Genomic DNA, 20,234 nt, shown 5'->3' on the forward strand with positions numbered 1-20,234 from the left:
GGGTGAATGCATTATTTGTGGTGATGAGTACCTGCATCGGCTGATCTCTAATGATTATAATAAAATTCTTTAAATAATCATTATTTTACTGAACCCCTATAATCTATACAGCTTTAGGCTTTACAGGTTTATATAATACGATTATATATTAATAGTAACGTGTACACTCCCTCTCTGTGGCCTGATGTAGGTTCTTTACTGTTCATGCTGCAGTGTAATACCTGGTTTGTCTCTTGTCCAGGTGTTCCACTGAGCCCTGCAGCAGCCATATAGGTGCTGCCGATAGTCTTGATCTTCTCCACACCGCTGAACTTTGGCTTAGACAGCAACTGCAGCCACAGAAAGATAACACACTGCTTTATTCTTGCTTTCAAGTCATGACACTAAAGAACTCATATGCACTGATGGTTTACTTCATCGAAGTCAGCGATGATCTCATTGAGCAGCCTCAGACACTCCAGTCCCTCTTTGTTGATGTCGCACTCCGTGTAGAACTCCTTAAAGTCAGGAACTGAAGCAAACATCACACACACGCATTCGTACGACTTGTAGTACAAATCCTGGACAAAACACAAAAACACACAGCTTATTAATAATGAGGCATGGACACTAATAATAATTATAATAATAATATTTCTTAATAATAAGAAAAATAATATCAACATACATATATATATATATATATATATATATATATATATATATATATATATATATATATATATATAGCGATATGTAGAACTTCAGCAATTCAGTTTTAACAAAACAGGGTGCAACAATTTAACATCAAATTACCAAATTTACAATAAAAAAATATGTTAATATAAGAAAACAATTATGACAATATGCTGGTAAAATTCCCATTCCAGAACACACTAAAGCAGTGGTCCCCAACCCCCGGGCCGTGGACCGGCACCAGTCCATGGGGCAAATAGTCCCGGGCCGCACCGAAAGAACACATAACTTTTATATTTCCATTTTATTTATTATCTGATTCTGAACGATGATTTATTTTGGAAAATTATTGTACTCTCTCCGCCACATCTGTCTATGACTCACTCTTGATGCATTTCATGATGCCTCAGTCACATGTCTTACCTCCATCCGCTACCTTCTTAAAGGGGCTGCTTTAGCTGGTAACTCATAATACATTACCGCTAAATATAAAATATTATATTTAGAAAATACACGTTTTTATGCCGGTCATATCATTTTATTTTATTGTATTTATCCGCCACACCTTAAAGGCCGGTCCTTGAAAATATTGTCTGACATTAATCTGGTCCGTGGCGCAAAAAAGGTTGGGGACCGCTGCACTAAACCAATCAGAGCTAAACACAATACAACAACTACCACAGTGTAGGACACAAAGGGATGGATGAGAACCAGAAGTGTGAAGAAATGGAGATACTATTTTAAAAACAAGAATGTCATGCAGGACTGTACAGAACTTAGATAGTATAACAAAATTATTCTGCAAAACAACAAAACAACAAAAAAACTCCAATATCATTAATACATCTGTGTTCGTTGTATGTAAAAGTGTTAGACACATACATACATTTTTTTTCCAGTACTGTCCAACTGTGTAATCTTTCTGTAAATAAACTTCATAAATACTGATCAACTTAAACATGTGCAATTCAAATCTGTGTTTAAAACATTATGTAATCCAGCACAGCTCTAAAAACTCCAAGGCTTCTGGAGTGCTGAATATTACAGTCAGTTGTGCTGGTTTATGGAAGGATTAACATTTCTTCCTGCACCATTTGTATACACGCTAAACTGAACTCCTTCACAACTCACTGACAATCACATCTGTCTATCTATATTACATATTACATATATACTGTACACTTTAGTAATAAAAGTAGCAGTACTGGCTTTATGGCATAAACTGGCTTAATACTAATGTGAAATGCAACATCACGATAATTTCGTAAAGCGGTGGACGAAGTACGCACACTATGTGGTATTACTCCAGTAAAAGTGTCCCTTTAAACTTTCACAAGATTATCACAAGATTATCACAAGACTCTTTGCTTAATGAACTCATCTTATGTGAAAAGACGTTAATGTTACTCTCAGTACATTAGTCTATTAATAGAATTATATTAATTAATCAAACACTGAGCGATATCTATTACAATTATTATGAGCCCAAAACCTTCTTTTCAACTACTTCAAAAATATAATTGCAAATAAGGCCACGGGTGTTGTGGCAAGTTACAGTCAGGAGTTTCTTCTATCATTTATTCCTCTAAAAATTTGAAATGCCTGCTACTGAACTGATGCCGAACAGTATGTTGGTGATAAATAGATATCACCAAGCTGCAATCAAAACAAGTTCAAAACAGAGCGTGTGTTAAACCCTGATTGGTGGCTTGCTGCATGTTTGGCCAGTTATCAATAAAAAGAAACTGCCGATTTCTCAAAATGTAGTTGAGTTAAAGGTATTTGACGTTGAAATGTAGTAAAGTCCAAATAGAATTACTTTAGTACACAAAAAAGCTGTTACTGTCCACCACTGCTTTCGTATCACTAAATGCGGATGCAATAGAACATCGTTTCACTTGAACTTTTTCACTCGCATTCAACTGAAAATAAAACCATCATGAGAAATTGTTTCAGTGGGCTCGGAGTGCCATCTGGGTCACGGCAACAATGAGTCATGAAAGAGATGGTTAGAGTTATTCTCTCTACGTAAGAATAATTTTTAAGACTTCACTGGCTTAGCTCTTGAACCTGATGAGCCAACATTTGTACAGAGACTTTCAAGGAAAAACTTCATATAATTCATAAGAAATCATATAAGTAATAAATTATGATTTTTTTAAAATAGCAATATTTATTAGTCTGTTATTAACATTTTTAGTTGTTAACTAAAAGTTTGAACCTAAAAAGCCCATTTTTCATGTAAATAACCAAGAAGTATAAGCAACTAAACTGAGTCATAGTTTAGATTCTACATTTATCACGCTCTTAAGTTTCGACTCTTTACCATAGGGTGTATTGCAGCATGCCATGGCGTGGAATGACTCGGACTAGCATGCTATGAATGGATGGTTGGACATCTTGAACACTTGTGCTGGTCCCTACCTTGTACTTCTGGTTTAGTAAAGTGTTAGTGGAGAGCAGTCCCACCTCGTTCTTTTTGTTCTCGCCCACGAACAGAGCGGCCACGTGAGCCGGGAGAACGTTCTCCAGCAACAAACGCGTCAGATTCTCACACAGCTCAATCTCATCCTTATCTGTGCGGTTCTTGTTCTTCAGCAGGAATTCCTGACGGCAGCAGAACTCATCCTGTAAGGAAGAGGAAGGGTTTCACCCACTTAGATCGCTGGAAATATTTTCTATAAAATAAGTCCACCCCGGATGTTGTTCTTGGAAAGAAATGAACGATCTTTTTAGTAAACACACAGTGAGTTACAGAAAGATGGGGACTTCTTTAATTACTGTATATCATAAAGACAGTGGTCCAATTATTTATCATTGAAGGATATGATTCAATAATTATAATAATTAATTAACAACATTTTTGCAACATTTACATGTACATTTATGGTATTCAGCATACACCTTTATCCTAGCACCTTACAATTATCACATTTTATAAAACTAAGCAATTAAGGGTTAAAGGCCTACTAGAGGAAGCTTGGTGGTGCTGAGATATGAGCTTACAACCTTCTGATTAGAAGGCTAACATTTTAACCACCGACCAACCAATGGGGAAGAATCTTCTAAAACCCTCCAATGTGACTATTATATGAAGTGATTTGTCTTAGAGAATCTGATTATCTGTATGAATTTTTTAATAAAAAATACTCCACACACCAATAATGTAAGGATGCAGCTATACCCTAAATTACTAAGAGTAAGAAAAAAAAGAGCAAATGTGCATAAACGTGGGAATAATCTGTAGCTTCATTGTTGATTAGACGGTAAAAGAACTACATTAACAGCAGATAAAATGTTGTAAAACTGACTTCGGTTTTTAAACTGGAAGCGAATATACAGTGTGATGTGACAAGTGTGTACCTGACGTGATATAAGCAGCATGGTAAACAGGAACAGTGTGATGTAGATGCAGCTCATAGATTGCGGATGTTTCATTAGTCCTCCGTTCATCAGTGAATTTTTGAAATCCTCAGTACTGCAACTATCACACACACACACAACTGTAATTACACACATCATAACTTCCCAATGCTTAGACACATATCAACGCAGAAAAAAATCCAAATGCTGTGCCCCGTTCTCTGTGTGCATGTGTGCGTGTGTGTGTACCTGTTGGATTTTTCATAAAGCCTGCAGTTGTACAGGTCGAACAGTTCATTCTGGGTACAGCATATGATGATGTAATAAATGGCTGATGCGACGAAGAGGAAGGCCGCCTTCAGCTCAAAGCTCACTCTCAAAAATACTCCACACACCAATAATGTAAGGATGCAGCTATACACCGAATACTGTGAAGAAAAAACGAGCAAATGTGCATAAATAAGACCTGAACTGCAGCTTCAATGTTAATTAAATGGTAAATAAAAAAATGACATCAGATAAAATGTAATAAAAACTGACACACTTTTTAAAATGAGTGCATTTCCCTAAACACTGTGTGTTTATGATGTGTGTCAAGGGATATTAAATAATTTGTGCATGTTTGTGTGCTGTACGTACGGGCAAACAGAACAAATTTTCATTATTAAAAGCTTCTTTTCTGCTTTCATTCCTCCATACAGAGTAATCAGCTGGGTAAAGACACTGAAACGAGAACATTTTTTAATGTTGTATGAAGAAATTTTTTTTTATTGTAAAACCATAACACATTTACCTTCGCAATATAAAACATTACTTACCAAGTTGAACAAGGCGATGATAACAATAACCGTTGTAACTATAGCTGCTAATGGGAGGCGCACAAAAGGCCTCTTGACCACAGCCTTGGATATCGCTGGTAACCACTGACAGGATTCTAACCTTTCTGGAAACAGTTTCTAAGAAGAAAAATTTAAAAAGTGTAAGTAAATGCATTAAATATCTATATAGTGGGACTGAGATTGATGAAATTATTTATACATTTACATCATAGAAGGCAGACACACAGGCAGACAAAGAAACTAAATTAGATGGATGGATGGATGGATGGATGGATGGATGGATGGATGGATGGATGGATAGATACTATATGTGTGTGTGTGTGTGTGTGTGTGTGTGTGTGTGTGTGTGTGTGTGTGTGTGTGCACGTGTTTGGAGTGAGGGAGTAAGACTGACATTGTAGCAAATGTTAGTCTGTTTTTAGTGGTCAGTCATTCCAGTAAATTTCTCCAGCCAATCAAAAGCATGAATGACCATGTCACATGACATTCTTGACATAACACAGTCTAAATGTGCTAGCATCTGTAAATCACACCCACACACACACACAATTGTGAATTTAAGGTCACTTAAGAACCCAAACAATCAAAATATCTCTATTTTTTCTCCCTGGTGCTACATAAAACCAACATAGAGCTACAATACACAACATAGAATTACATTACAGCTACATAACAGCACTATTTTGGATACGGATCATTAAACAGATGGGCAGGAATACACATAAAAAGTCGCCAGACAATGTATTATAAGTGTGCTTTAAAACCAGCAGGTGCCAGCCAATAATAACCTGAATGTGACCGGCAAAACAGATGGCAAGGGTCAGGAGTAACACACACAACAACAACGCAAACACCAATCCCAGCTTCTTAGGTCTGAAAGAAAGAGCAGAGGAAACACAAAGATGTGTCAAAGTAAAGGAATCATGATTGCATACAGTTATTATACAATTAGAAACATGTATTAAATTCTGTCCTTGCATGTCTATGTGAATGTTACTTACTGTTGTGTGACAAGCATCTGAATTATGAAGATACATAGGAAGATAAAGGTGGCACAGCTGATGTAGTACTTAAAACTTGACATTTCTGTAGTCCTGTACTGAGAGAGTAATAAAAACATGAACAGTATGTACAGTTTAACACAAAACCAACAAGATTAGTGTTATATTTGACATCTATCTCTTTATTAGCACAAATAAAACAAGTACTGAGGAAAAAAATCTAATATCACTCTGATCTCACTAACATTATATTACTACCCATTCGTTCATTAATTTAAATGTCCTCTTTCAGACTTTCTCAGAAATATCAGTGCTAATGCTTTTTGTATTCTGATTGCTCAGAAAGTGTTGGTGTTTTATAATTTCTATAGTAATAAAACAGGGACTTAGCAGATAGTTCACAAAAACTGGTAGAGTTTTGGGAAGGCTTTATGCAAGAAGTGGTTTATTGAGTTAATAAGTCATAAAATCTGTGCTTTATAACAGTCAGGGAAAAAGTTGTCATTTCGGTTTTTTTTCATCAATGAAAGTGACCTTAACCTCTCTTAAACATGACATCCCAGATTTTTCCATCTTTGTTTTGTAGATAAGAAGACAAAAAATTAGGAATAACAGATAGTTTCCAGGACATTATAAAATAAAAACCTGTGTTATATAATGGAAATGTGTAGTTAAATCTGTGTGGTATGGAAAAATGCTGCATTGAAATCTCACATTGTCTCTATAAATCTATAAGAAAAAGGCCTCTCGTTTTATATTTATTGCATAATTATAGGGGAGACACAAATGTTTACAGTTGAGACACAAAGAAGTAAAAAAAAAAACACATTGGAAACTTAACTACATGTTAAGCGCTCGAAATAAAATGATCGAAAATGCCAGGGGACTGTTTTCTAAGCTTGTTAAAAAACATCCAATATTTCCGTGTACGTTATTATATTTTTGCCATTTATCTCATAGATAAAGAGCGAGTAAATACGGAGTGCTGTTATTATGATGCTCACCTGCTTCTCAAGCCCACGCTTAGTGAACCACAAAGTGAGACCTGAAATCTCCTCCGATTTATCCCACTGCCTGAAGAAACAAGAAACAAACACAAACACATGCACAAATGTCAGAAGTGTTTTTCGTTCTTGGGTGTTTGTGTGGTTTCCTTCAAAAACCCAAGCCCAAAATGAAATGTCTTAATTATAGATTTCTTCGTAGCAAATATGCAATGTTTTTTCCATGCACGGACAAAGCCTGGATTAGATGCCACTCTTCACATGAAAACTCTAACGGAATTTATGTTGTTTGTGATGTTAATGGAACAGGCCTGGATTTTCTATCTGCTCTATCTCGTAATCATGTACAATACTGAGAAAATAACATTTATGCTGAACATCCAAAAGTCGAGTGGGACAGAGTGGGAGCAGATAAATCTCACACAATACACCCTTTTTCACCTGCAGAAAGATCCCTACTAAAGTGCACATAATGCATAAACCCACTTTAAAAATACAAGAACTATCCGTCAGGTGATTTTCTGTTTGACGTGGTTGTTTCTAAATGTCTGCTTGTTGTGGTTATTCTGCAAAAAAGAACGAGCTATATCTCTTTTTATAACATGCTCCAGTCGGAATCGTGTTGTGTTCGTTTTTTATTTTTGGTGTTCCAGGTTCTATCAGGGTGTGACATGCCAAATATTTTCTGGTAACAATTTGAAGAAGAACCACATATAGCAGGAAAGGTCAGGTGTCCCAATACTTTTGTCCATATAGAGTAAATAATACATAACATGTAGGATGAAATGTTGATGTCATCACTGCTGTATAAGTATAAGAAAATATACATTTAAGAAAACTCATAGGGAGAGGAAAAGAGAGTGAGCAGACGCACTTGCTAGAGCCCAGCTCATCGATGGTGGTAATCATCTCATTGTGCAGCTGCTCATCAAACTTGGTCTTCTGAGACTTATTCCTGCAGGAGACATCAGAAAAATAAATGAATATATATGCACAACACACAGCCTAATTGAGTGAACGGTGTGTGTAGACAGCAAGGTTTGTGTAGAGGTCACGGCTGTTTTCATGCAATCTTCAGTCCAAGCTGCCATTGTAAGAGCGAGTACTGAGTAGCGTGCGTGTGTGTATTTGTGTCTGTGCACGTGTTTACACGTGTAGGTGTGGCATGCAGGATGCCTTGTGTTAGTTTACATTCCTGAGGGAATCCTGATACAGCTTAGGAAGGAAAAGGGAGAGAAGAAAGCCGTTTCCTTACACACCCACCCCCACATACACACACCCACACCCACTTTCTCCCATCTTATCTAATGTGATACAGTAATGCTGCAGGGGAGGAGAAAAGTTCACTCTTCAGCACAGGAGCAGTTATTATAGCTCATGCTAGTTTCGTGGGCTCAGTAGCACAATCCGAGTAAGAGATAAATGGGTTAGTTGGTGAAACAGTGGGCCGAACGTCTTCAGAGCCAGCATAGTTCCACTCACTTATTCATGCTGAAGGGAGGGGCAGGAAAGGACAAGGACTCCTCAAGAGACTCATCAAAGCTGCACAGGGGGATAAAAGTTAACTTTAACACAACACAAAAGAAAGAGTGAGAAAGAGCAGGATTTCCAGATACCGGTCTGTAGGCTTATTTGTCTCTTGTGGACAAGGAAATGTTAATAGATTTTCCCATGAATACTTAAAATAAAATCGCATTGATAAAGAAAGGATGAGAAAGAAATTAAAATAATAAATTCTGCTCTCTAACTTTTTCCACTTGGCCGTCAAAAGCTTTAGAATATTTGTCTCAAATGTATGAGAATTTGTTTTGGATACCTTTTAGAAAATTCACAGGAGGGCAAAGAAAAGGAGATCAGTCAGTTTCTGCTGCTCTTTCTCCTGTACTCTGGGTTCACACTAGCAAGCTATTGTGATCTGTGGCTTTCTATATATTTTGCAAATTATGTATCACATTGTAAAGCAACTGGGCTCAAATGATCCTTTGCATCAGTTGTATTGCTTGTGTTGTTTGACAAAAAAAAAACAAAAAGGAAAAAATCATTGCAGTTTCACCCTCTTACCCAGTCAAATACAACCTCTCGTGAAATATTTACAGACACTGAGGGGAAATATTGTTGTCTCTAAAGTGTTTGTAGCATATGGGGTGGTATCCAAAAGTTTTGACACTTGCTCTGTTTATAAGAAACTACTTTATTTATCTACGTTTACACACTGTCATCTTCAAAATAGTTCCCTTGAACAACAATACACTGCTCCCACCATTCCACTTCTGGAATATGTCCTGGGAGTGTTCTTTTCGAAATTTGTAAAGCACCTTCTGCGATTCGCGCTGGATCTCTGCAGTGGTGGCGAAACGCCGAGCTTTAAGCTGAATCTTCGCTTCAGGAAGAGGGCGAATTCCGCAGGAGCCAAATCTGGCCAGTAGGGTGGGTGCATAAGTGAGATCATGTGGATTCTTCGACGATCATCATGCACAATGTGGCGAATAGTTTGGACATATTCAGGGGTTGAGCTGGTTGAAGATATTCCTGATCTCTTGTTGAGTGCTCTTGAAAAGCGCGTGGCACTCAGAACACCTCGAACGACTCATTGCAGCATCGCTGTATGTCATGTCAAACTTTCTAGTGGTAGATTTGCCCAGTTTCACAAAGACCTTCACATTTGCCCTTTGTTCTAACTTGCTGTCCATGATGAAATCGCAGACGTGGTAATGCAGAGTAGCACCAGTTAACACCATTAGTCTAGAAACATTTTGATACCACCTCTTATATAGTAAGTTTGTGCTGATTACTGTGTTTTGCTAATGCTGATCAGTCTGCAAATTTTTGCATACAAACATGGTAATGGACAGACACACACATACATACACACACACACACACACACAAACACACACAGCTAACCTTTCTGTCATTTTTGATGGCGCTGTTCTCATAGGAATGTCCTAAAGAGCAACAACAAGACAACATCTCATTAACATCATTTACAAAAATCAGAAACAATCTATACGCTGATACTCTGTGCATTCTTATGTGCATGTGTGGTTTCTCACCTTGAAGCGATTCTTGCTGGTCACCATAGTGTCAGCGATAAAGCCCTCTCTGCTCTGGAGATGGGAGAAGGGTTTCACAGCCCCCCACGACTCCAGGTAGCGCGTCATCCTAACAGAGGCTCGCATCTTCAAACCGTCATTTACACGCTGCTTAGGAATGCTACGACTGCTCTGGGACAGGTCCTTAGACTACATAAGCATACAAAAGGAGTAAATAATATCATAAAAACATTATTCATCTTTTATCACCTTTTTAAACGTGAAGTTTAAAAAGGATTTCCAAAACATTCCACCATGTCATTAATGACATAATTTGTTTGCATATATATGTATTTTAAAATAATGTTTATAACTGCTACTTAAATGTAAAATGTCTGAAACCTATTAATAGTAATATTTAGTATAGTAGTAAACTGTATCGTATAGTAGAATGTTATATGCTGTTCATATACTACACTAACCAGGCAAAGCTTTATGGCCACCAATCAGGCATAACATTATGACCACCTGCCTAATACTGTTTGTCTCGATTTTGCTGCCAAAACAGTTCTGACTCATTAAACATTAACAGCAGTAACTTCTTCAGAGATTTGCGCTACAGTCTGTTGGATCGGACCACGCGGACCAGCCTTCGCTCCCCATGTGCATCAATGAGCCTCAACCGCCCGTGACCCTGTCACTGGTACAACACTGTTCCTTTCTTGGACTACTTTTGATAGATACTGACCACTGCAGACCAGGAACATCCTAGATGAAGAGCTGCAGTTTTGAAGATGCTCTGACCCAGTCATCTAGCCATCACAATCTGTCCCTCATCAAACTCCCTCAAATCCTTACGCTTGCTTGTTTTCCTGCTTCTATTCACTTCACCGTTTATAATGTTATAATGTCATAATGTTATGCCTGCTATATATTTACACTATACAATATTATACAGTGATAATTATATGTTTGAAATCAGGTTATACTCTAAGTGACATCAGTGCTTAGGAAATTGAGCACTTTGTGCAGTATACTGAAGTTTATTCTGCTAATATATTGATAAAAAGAAAGACTTAAAAATATCTTTAACATCTGAATAAAGTTTTTGAAAGTAAATGAAATGGAAATGTACTCTTTAGGTACGGACCCGGGGGTCTATAACCAGGTAAGTCTTGATGTTGAGCTCCTTCAGGTAAGCGTCTCTGAGATGGCCGTTTCCTTCCTCCACCTCGTATGCTTTATTCAGATGCTTTAATGTAGCCTCGGTGATGTGTACCCGGCTAAACACACACATTATGCTTAAATAAATGTTTAAATATTTTATATAGGTATTATCTCAAGGCTCAAGAATGCCTTGCCAAATCTTGAACTTTAGTAAAATAAAATGTTCTATTGCTGACTATATGCTGTTTTGCAGCATACCCAGGCAGCCCTCCAGACTCCATGTGATTGGCCAAGGTGACATCATGTGACCAGACGTCAAATTGCCACTTGCGCAGACCGATGACCCCACAGAGTACGTTTCCAGAGTGCACGCCTACGCGCATGTTAATGTCCACTCCTGTGCGTCTCGAACCAGCCTGCAAAAGATAATTTGGAAATTTAATGAGTCATTTATTTTACTCAGCATGTATTTTTTTATTCGTTTTATTTAATTTTTTTTTGTGTGTACACTTACTTAATAGCCTCACACATGTCCAAACCCATTTTGACACAATTCTTGGCGTGTTTTGGTAAAGAGACAGGTAGTCCGGACACACAGTAATAACAATCACCCAGGATCTTTATCCTCATACACTCATTCTCCTACACACACAATAAATATATATCACAGTTCTTAAGTTTTGCAAATACAATTCACCTTGACATACAGGACTAATTATACACCAATCAGATTTACCATTATGACATTATAACATTATGAGAGGTAAAGCTGTTAGTGGGTGGAATATTATTCGGCAGCAAGTGAAATATTTTTCCTCAAGGTTGATGTGTTAAAAGCAGGAAAAATGGGCAAGCGTAAGGATTGGAGCGAGTTTCACAAGGGCCAAATTGTGATGGTTAGACGACTGGGTCAGAGCATCTCCAAAACTGCAGTTCTTGTGGGATTTCTGGTCTGCAGTGGTCAGTATCTATCAAAAGTGGTCCAAGGAAGGAACATTGGTGAACCAGCGACAGGGTCATGGGTGGCAGAGGCTCATTGATGCACGTGGGGAGTGAAGGCTGACCCGTGCCGTCTGATCCAACAGACGAGCTCCTGTAGCTTAAACTGCTGAAGAAGTTAATGCTGTTAAAGCTCTATAGGTCATAACTGTTTTGGCAGCAAAAGGGGGACCAACACAATATTAGGCAGGTGGTCATAATGTTATACCTGATCAGTGTATAATAATGAATAAAACAGTAAACTAGTATTGTAGATTATTGAAATCACTCACTTTGGCAATCTGGTCAAATTTTCCAAAGAGCTCATTCAGCATGATCACCAACTCTTTGGGAGAACAGTCACTGGCTAAACGAGTGAAACCAACAATGTCTGCATAAAGGATGCTGAAAGAGAAAAGGAGAATAAGGGATCCTGAATGCTAGAATATCAAAAACGTGAGAAGTGAACGGTAATAATAAACGTTTACACATTGAGTTTGAGACTTCAGAAACTGAACGGCAAGATTTTATTTTGTTGTTATAGCCCAAAGTCTTCACATGTCTATTTTTTAGGATAAAACCCCTGAAAGATTCTGCATATCTGAAAGCCCTGATAGATCTGAGGCCTGTGTATGAGTGTCTGTTCTGTTGCTGTATTCAGGTTTGACTCTTGGCTTGTGCATACTTTGCGTTAAATCCAGAAGCAGGTGGTATAAAAAGAAAAATACACTGCATTAAAAAAAAAAAAACAAGCAGAATATTGTAGCTGGTGGCTCAGAGGGTAAAGGCCAGTTCCTTTCTGAAGGTGGTGCTAAAAATTATTCCTAATTCAAGTGATGTAAGCACTGTTCTGGATTTTATACATACAGTGCATCTGGAAATTATTTACAGCGCTTTACTTTTTCCACATTTTGTTATGTTATAGCCTTATTCCAAAACCAATCAAATTCATTATTTTCCTTACAAATTCTACAAACAATACTCCATAATAACAACATGAAAGAAAAAGCTTTGCAAATGTTGAGCTCAGGTGCATCCGGTTTCCACTGATCATCCTTGAGTTGTTTCTAAAACTTGATTGAAGTCCACCTGTGGTAAATTCAGTTGATTGGACATGATTTGGAAAGACACACACATGCCTATATAAGGTCCCACATTTAACAGTGCATGTCAGGACACAAACCATGAAGCCCAAGGAATTGTCTGTAGACCTTAGAGACTGTATTATATCGAGGCACATATGGTGGAAGGGTACAGAAAAATTTCATTGTAAGTACTTGTTGTAAGTATTCAAAACCTTTACTTAGGACTTAGTTAAAAGCAAGTTTAGTCAGGTTGGATGTAGACAGGCACTTTTAGGTCTATCCAGAGATGTTTAATAGGGTTTAATTTAGGGCTCCAGTTTGACCACTCTAAAACATTCACAGAGTTGTTTCTAAACCACTCCTGTGTTTTCTTAGCTGTGTGCTTGGGGTGGCTGTCATGTGGGAAGGTGAACCATCATCAGCCTAGACTGAGCACTGTGAAAGAGTTTTTATTTATTTTTTTATAAATATCTCTGTACTTTGCTCCATTTAGCTTTCCCTCAACCCCAACCAGTTGCCAAGTCCCTGCTGCAAAAAAAAATAACCCCACAGCATGATGCTGCCACCATCATGCTTCACTTTTGGGATGGTATTGTGCAGGTGAAAAGCGGTGCCTGATTTTCTCTGGATAGAATGTTTAGAATTGAGAACTACAGTTTATTCTTGGTTTTATCAGACCATAGAATCTTGTTCCACACTATCAGAGGACTTCAAGTGGGCTTCAATGGGTTTTGCACTGAGGAAAGACTTCAGTCATGCCACTCTGCCATAAAGCCCAAATCGGTGCAGTGCTGCAGTGATGGGTTTCCATCTGGAACTTTGTCCCATCTCTACACAGGATGTCTGGAGTTCAGTCAGAGTGACCCTCTTACTAATCTCTTGGGTCAGCTCTTGGAAGAGTCCTGGTTGTGCCACACTTCTTTTATTTAAAAATTATGGGGGCCACTGTGCTCTTGGGAATCTTCTGTGCAAAAGCAATTTTTTTGTAGCCTTACCCAGATCTATTCGTCGCAACAATCCTGTCTCTGAGCTCTCCAGGTAGTTCATTTGGCTTCATGGCTTGGTTTTTGCTCTGGTATGCATTGTCAGCTGTGAGACCTTCTATAGACAGGTGTGGGCCTTTCCAAATTATGTCCAATCAGTAAACTTTTCCACAGGTAGACTCCAGACAAGGTGTAGAAGTATCTCAGCAACGATCAAGAGAAATGGGAGGCATGTGAGCTAAATTTCAAGTGTCGCTGCAAAGGGTCTGAATACTTATATATGTGATATTTCATATAGACATTTCTAAAATTCTGTTTTAAGTTTGTCATTATGGGGTACCGAGTGTAGATTAATGAGAAAAAAACTACAAACGTTCAGATTGATTTATCAGGCTGCAACTTCATAAAATTGAAAAGAAAAAGAAAAAAAAAAGAAGAGGATCTGAATACTTTCCCAATGGACTGTAGTACTAAAGTGCAAAATATATAATATTCAAATAAGCTTTTTTCCCACTTTATAGCCAAAAGCTGTCAGACATAAACTTGGTGAAACATACCACACTTTTATATGGAAATGACACAATTGATAGTGGGTTTAAAATAAACAGATCACTTTTGTATACCTTAGAATGGTCACTGTTCAAAAGAGTGAAATCAAGAATGTCTTTATAAGCTTGTAGTAGAATGAAGAAAGAGAAATACATAATGAATAAGAAATGTTTTCAGGACAGCTAATAATAAAGAAAAAAAATTAAATAAGTTCTTATTAAACAGGGTTTGCTTATAGAAATGTATTTCTATAATGTATTTCCTATGGAAAACAGGCAGGATAGGTGATATCTCTCTCTCTCTCTCTCTCTCTCTCTCTCTCTCTCTCTCTCTCTCTTTCAGCTGAGTGTTCCATCCACACTGAGCTCCCTCATATATGCAGCAATGAACCTCAGCCACTTGAATAACTGATGATTAAGACAAAGAGAATGAATAGGTAAGAGGAATGAGTAGTTTCTTCCCACAGGTCACTTATGCCCCCTAACTAGGACAAGAACTGTGGACTTTGCTCCAGCGTTAATATAGTTAATATATCCACACAAGCCTGTATCCCTAAATATTTATTATAGATGTATTATAAATTGTACTACAGCCTGTATGTGTATAGAATACAGTGCGCATGTGGACTGTATTCTAAATATAGTACATACTGCTTTAATTCTTTATATTTTTATTTTTCTGTCTGTGAATAAGTTAACTGGTTAATGCAAATTATTATTTTTTTGTTTTTATCACAGACCATCAAAAAAAAAAGCTGCATGCTATACTCTGTGACAAATAAAGTTCTCTAAAACAATAGCTGTGACAGCTGAATCATTTCGGAGCTTGAACCCCCGACCTTCCATCAGTAACCCAGCACCTTAACCACTGAGCCACCACTCACCTCCAGGTTGCCATATATTCAGCAAATGAACGTTAGGTATATTTAAAACTATTCTCACTGAAAGCTTGAGTCTATTGCAGTTTAAAAGCGTTTGGCAAGAAGTGAGGTGGAAGTTAAAGCAATAAGGAGAAGTGGAATAATATCTTTGACAGGTTCTCGGATTAACACAGGAGCAAATTTGAGCCGATGCCAGACAACTCCTGTAACTGGGCCCAAGAGTCTCTAAAGTCTGTTAAAAAGCAATCCTTTTATATGATCCTTATGTAATCCTTCACTCCGACAGATGAAATTTGTCTGATTATGATCACAGAAATTTGGCTTGGACTGTGGTCAAAGGAAAACCTTTCCTCATGAGTCTTCCTTTAAAATTCTTTTTGAAACATCATTTTTTTAACCATCTCCATAATTCTAGCGCAGTCTGCTAATTCACTTTCAAGTTAACGCTTGATGACGTACACCCGTGACCTGCCACAGGTTGTGAGTCAGTGGGGAGAGAGAGAAAGACGAATTCAATATTTGGCTTCTATAAAATGATTCAAGGCTGTGTGATATGGCTCAAAATCATTTTTAAGTTGGCAGGATGAATGAGCAATGTTAAGAATCAAAATTAATATTGAAGGTCAGGATTGAAATGAAAAAAATAGGAGTGTATTGTGTGTGTATGACTGTCTGAAGGAAACCCTGAAATTCTTTCTGAAATTGAAATATTTTTTTTGGAACATAACTTAAAAATATAAGCAAAAATATGTGAACTGATTAAAAGCTATATAAAAAAAATCTAACAAAAATAAAATAAAATAACAAATTGTGTAAATACACTGGCGATCAAAATTAAAGAACAATTCTGAAATAATGTCATCTTCACTGCTCAACAGTTGAAGGAGTTTTTGTCCTGTCTATACCATGCTACCAGAACACCTTTTCCACAAAATAACTAAGGCATTTAAAAAAATAAACATTATTTTGCAGAAAACACACTGATCAAAATTAGAGAACACTTTCAGATACCTCCCAGTTATTGGTGTTAATCTGGTACCTGCTGCTAATTTTCTTGATTATCTGTCAACCCCTATTTAACTGGCAGCCTAACTTCCAGTTTCACTGACTCTGCAAGATGGTGGGCCGTTCTAAAGTGACTGAAAGTCTCCGGCAGCAGGTCGTCAAGATGAAGGCCAAAGGGATGACCCTATCAGCCCTAGCAAGACAAGTTGGTCGTTCCAAATCTGTGATTTCAAGAATATTGAATCTTTACAACATCACAAACTCATTCAAGTCCACCAAGAAGGCTGGTCGTCCACGGAAGACAAATACAAGAGAGGACAGGATATTGCGGAGGATCTCAATGGGCAATCGTTTTCACACTGCAGCTGGAATTGCTCACCAGTTTAGCGCTGAACAGGTTAAGGATCTGTCTCGTCATACAGTGTCTCGACGTTTAAGAGCATTTGGACTGAAAGCCCACTCTGCAGTGACCAAACCTCTAATTAGCAGAAAGAAAAGGCTAGATTAAGCTTTGCTGAGGAGCATGTTGTGTGGACTGGTCCAAAGTTCACTTTAGTGATGAAAGCAAGTTTAATTTATTTGGGTCCGATGGGAAACATTATGTTCGGCGACAAACTGGAGAAAGACTGAACCCAAAGTGTGTAAAGAAGTCAGTGAAAAGTGGAGGAGGAAGTGTCATGGTTTGGGGCATGTTTTCTGCAGCAGGAGTTGGGCCTCTTATACAGCTACATGGCAGAGAGAATGCAAATGTTTATCAGAACCTTCTTCACCAACATATGGTTTCTTCCATGCGTTCATCACCCAATCAGCCCGCAGTGTTCATGCAGGACAACGCTCCATGTCACACAGCAAAACGGGTAAAGCAGTTCCTTGAAACTGAAAACATTGAAATAATGACATGGCCTGCCCAGATTCCTGATCTCAACCCAATAGAGAACCTCTGGAAAATCCTTGGTGACAAAGTTATGGCCAAGAAACCGACTACAGTCACCGAACTGTGGAGGAGACTGGAAGAAGAGTGGACCAAAATCACACCAGAGCAGTGTGAGAGACTAGTGCTGTCCTGTGGCCGCAGATGTGCTGAAGTCATTCAGAGCACTTCCTACTAATTGCTGACTGTTGTAACCTTCAGAAAATTTTGTTGTAATCTTTTTCCATGCTACAGTCATTGTTGTTCTCTAATTTTGATCAGTGTGTTTTCTGCAAAATAATGTTTTTTTTTTAAATGCCTTAGTTAATTTGTGGAAAAGGTGTTCTGGTAGCATGGTATAGACAGGACAAAAACTCCTTCAACTGTTGAGCAGTGAAGATGACATTATTTCAGAATTGTTCAATTGTTTATGAATTGTTCTCTAATTTTGATCACCAGTGTATACCGTAATTTCCGGACTATAAAGCACACCCACTGAATTTTATATATAAGCCGCACCCACTGAATTTTAAAATATTTTTATTTTGAACATGAATAAGCCGCACCTGTGTATAAGCCGTTCATTGGTTTCTACATTGAAACTAATGAACTTTACACAGGCTTTAACAAAAGACAATGTCTGTTACACGGTGTAACGGGTGAAATATGTTGTGGCTCCTTTAAGAGCAGAGCGGCATTTTGGGAATAGCCTGCCGCCGCATTTTTACGGTATTACTGCATGTGTGCAAGACCAAAAATATGTCCTTATTATTTTCTGATGCTCATTTCTAAGTTTCTTTGACTAACCCGTAACGCTGTTGCCAAGAAAAATAAAAAAGCGCGAGTTTTGGAAATCTGTCTGTACTTATATGATTTCTGTTGCAACTGGAGTTAGCGAGCTCTCCCTTGACCCAGACTCAACGCCTTACAATGGCTTGTATCTAAACAGTAGCCTACCAAGAAAGTCTTTGTTCACTGTCTTCCTCCTTCCTTTCACAACTATTTATCTCGGGAGTTTATCTTTTAGCATCGTCGTGCGTTTAAAAAAAAAACCTTTTTTCTCCCGATGCCGTGCAGCTCAGAACACAGGTGAGGTCCGTTTTTTCGTTTCCATTCGGAAATTTTATTGGTCTAATGTTATGGGGCTCAGTTTTTTGGCTTGAAGTTTGTGAAACTGGGAAAAACCCAGGAAAAATTCATAAATAAGCCGTTTCTTTGTTTAAGCCGCGGGGTTCAAAACGTGGGAGAAAAGTATCGGCTTATAGTCCGAAAAATACGGTATATATAATTTGTTTATTAATATTAATTATTATTTTATTAAAACAAAAATAAAATAACACATATATATATATTATTATATCCTCCTCCGTTTTTTATTTTTTTTTTACTCCGAACAAATTTCACTTTAAGGACACGTTTGTTATATATGGTTTATATATATATATACATAAATTATATATATATATATATATATATATATATATATATATATATATATATATATATATATAAAACCATATATAAAAAACCACATGTAAAAAAAAAATTCAAAACGGAGGAGGATATATAATGTGTGTTTGTCATCACTTCATAAATGAGCAGCTCTTAACCAGATCACTCTCGCAGGTCAGTGAGTTTAAATATTTCATTTAGCCCTATACAAATCCAGCATTGCACATGCACAGGTGCAGTGTAATTATATGTGCGTGTGTGACAGTGTGAGCTTCAGAGATACTGTATATTAAAACTCTGCTGAAGGATCACTTTTCATGTAATAGATTATAAACCATTTCTAACTATAAAAATGCAGCAAAAAAAGGCTAAAATGGTATAAACATGTGAACACGCGAGATAAATACACACCAAAGTGGCAGAATTTGAAGTACAACTTACTTATTAGTGATAAGCAATGGAGGATATTAAGAAAGTTTTTTACTTTGTTTATCTTTAAACATTCAAATGTGAATATGTGCTAATATGTGCTATTCCTTGTCATTATAAGTAAATATATAAATCGTGTTAAATGATAACCCGTAGTGAGGCCACAACTGCAACCTGATGCTTCTAGCTGCAAAACAATGACATTTTCACTGTGTGCTTGTAACAATAAAAAACTAGCTCCTACAAGTCGAGGAGAACATTAGTTATTAGATGAGGCATTTTTCCATCACTGAAGACCAGTAATTACACTATACAATTTTTAATTGGAAGCAGTAGAATTCCCTTTGGTGGTCCGAACATCTGAGTCACTAACACCACTTTATAAAGCATTTAATTAGCACTTTATTTTGTCTATTATAATTTTTTTTATCCTTGTCTTCACTTTAAAATTTATATTGGACTAGACTCCCCATTGACTGATGGTACTCTTAGTTACTGACCTAGTAAATTAGCATGAGTATGTATGATGAATGAATGTGGGTGTATGGATACTGGATGGGTGTGTGTATTAATGGATGGATTGGTGGATGGATGGATGAATGCATGGTGGATGGATGAGGAATGGGTGGATGAATAAATGTGTGTTTGATTGGATATGTGTAGATTAATAGAGGCAGGGGTGGGTGGATGGATAGATGGGTGGGTAAATGTGTTAGTGTTCAAGAGGAGGGATGGATGGATGGATGGATGGATGGAAGGATGGATGGATGGGTAAATGTGAGTGTTTAAGTGGATGGATAGATGGATGGATGGATGGATGGATGGATGGATGGATGGATGGATGGATGGATGGATGGATGGATGGATGGGTAAATGTGTGAGT

General features: G+C 37.5%; 1 protein-coding gene across 1 annotated transcript in view; it reads right to left on the minus strand.

Annotated features, from left to right (window-relative positions):
* adcy7 (adenylate cyclase 7) overlaps positions 1–20,234 on the minus strand; it is a 79,656-nt gene that overhangs the window by 4,087 nt on the left and 55,335 nt on the right. Inside the window, 17 exon segments of the mRNA XM_046840069.1 lie at positions 222–329; positions 414–560; positions 3,145–3,303; positions 4,039–4,159; positions 4,288–4,466; positions 4,678–4,761; positions 4,857–4,994; positions 5,666–5,750; positions 5,879–5,976; positions 6,883–6,952; positions 7,757–7,837; positions 9,786–9,826; positions 9,935–10,123; positions 11,064–11,196; positions 11,339–11,485; positions 11,589–11,722; positions 12,352–12,463. Coding sequence (XP_046696025.1) covers positions 222–329; positions 414–560; positions 3,145–3,303; positions 4,039–4,159; positions 4,288–4,466; positions 4,678–4,761; positions 4,857–4,994; positions 5,666–5,750; positions 5,879–5,976; positions 6,883–6,952; positions 7,757–7,837; positions 9,786–9,826; positions 9,935–10,123; positions 11,064–11,196; positions 11,339–11,485; positions 11,589–11,722; positions 12,352–12,463 — 2,026 coding nt within the window.

This window comes from Silurus meridionalis, chromosome 26, assembly GCF_014805685.1.
Source record: "Silurus meridionalis isolate SWU-2019-XX chromosome 26, ASM1480568v1, whole genome shotgun sequence".
NCBI lineage: Eukaryota > Metazoa > Chordata > Actinopteri > Siluriformes > Siluridae > Silurus > Silurus meridionalis.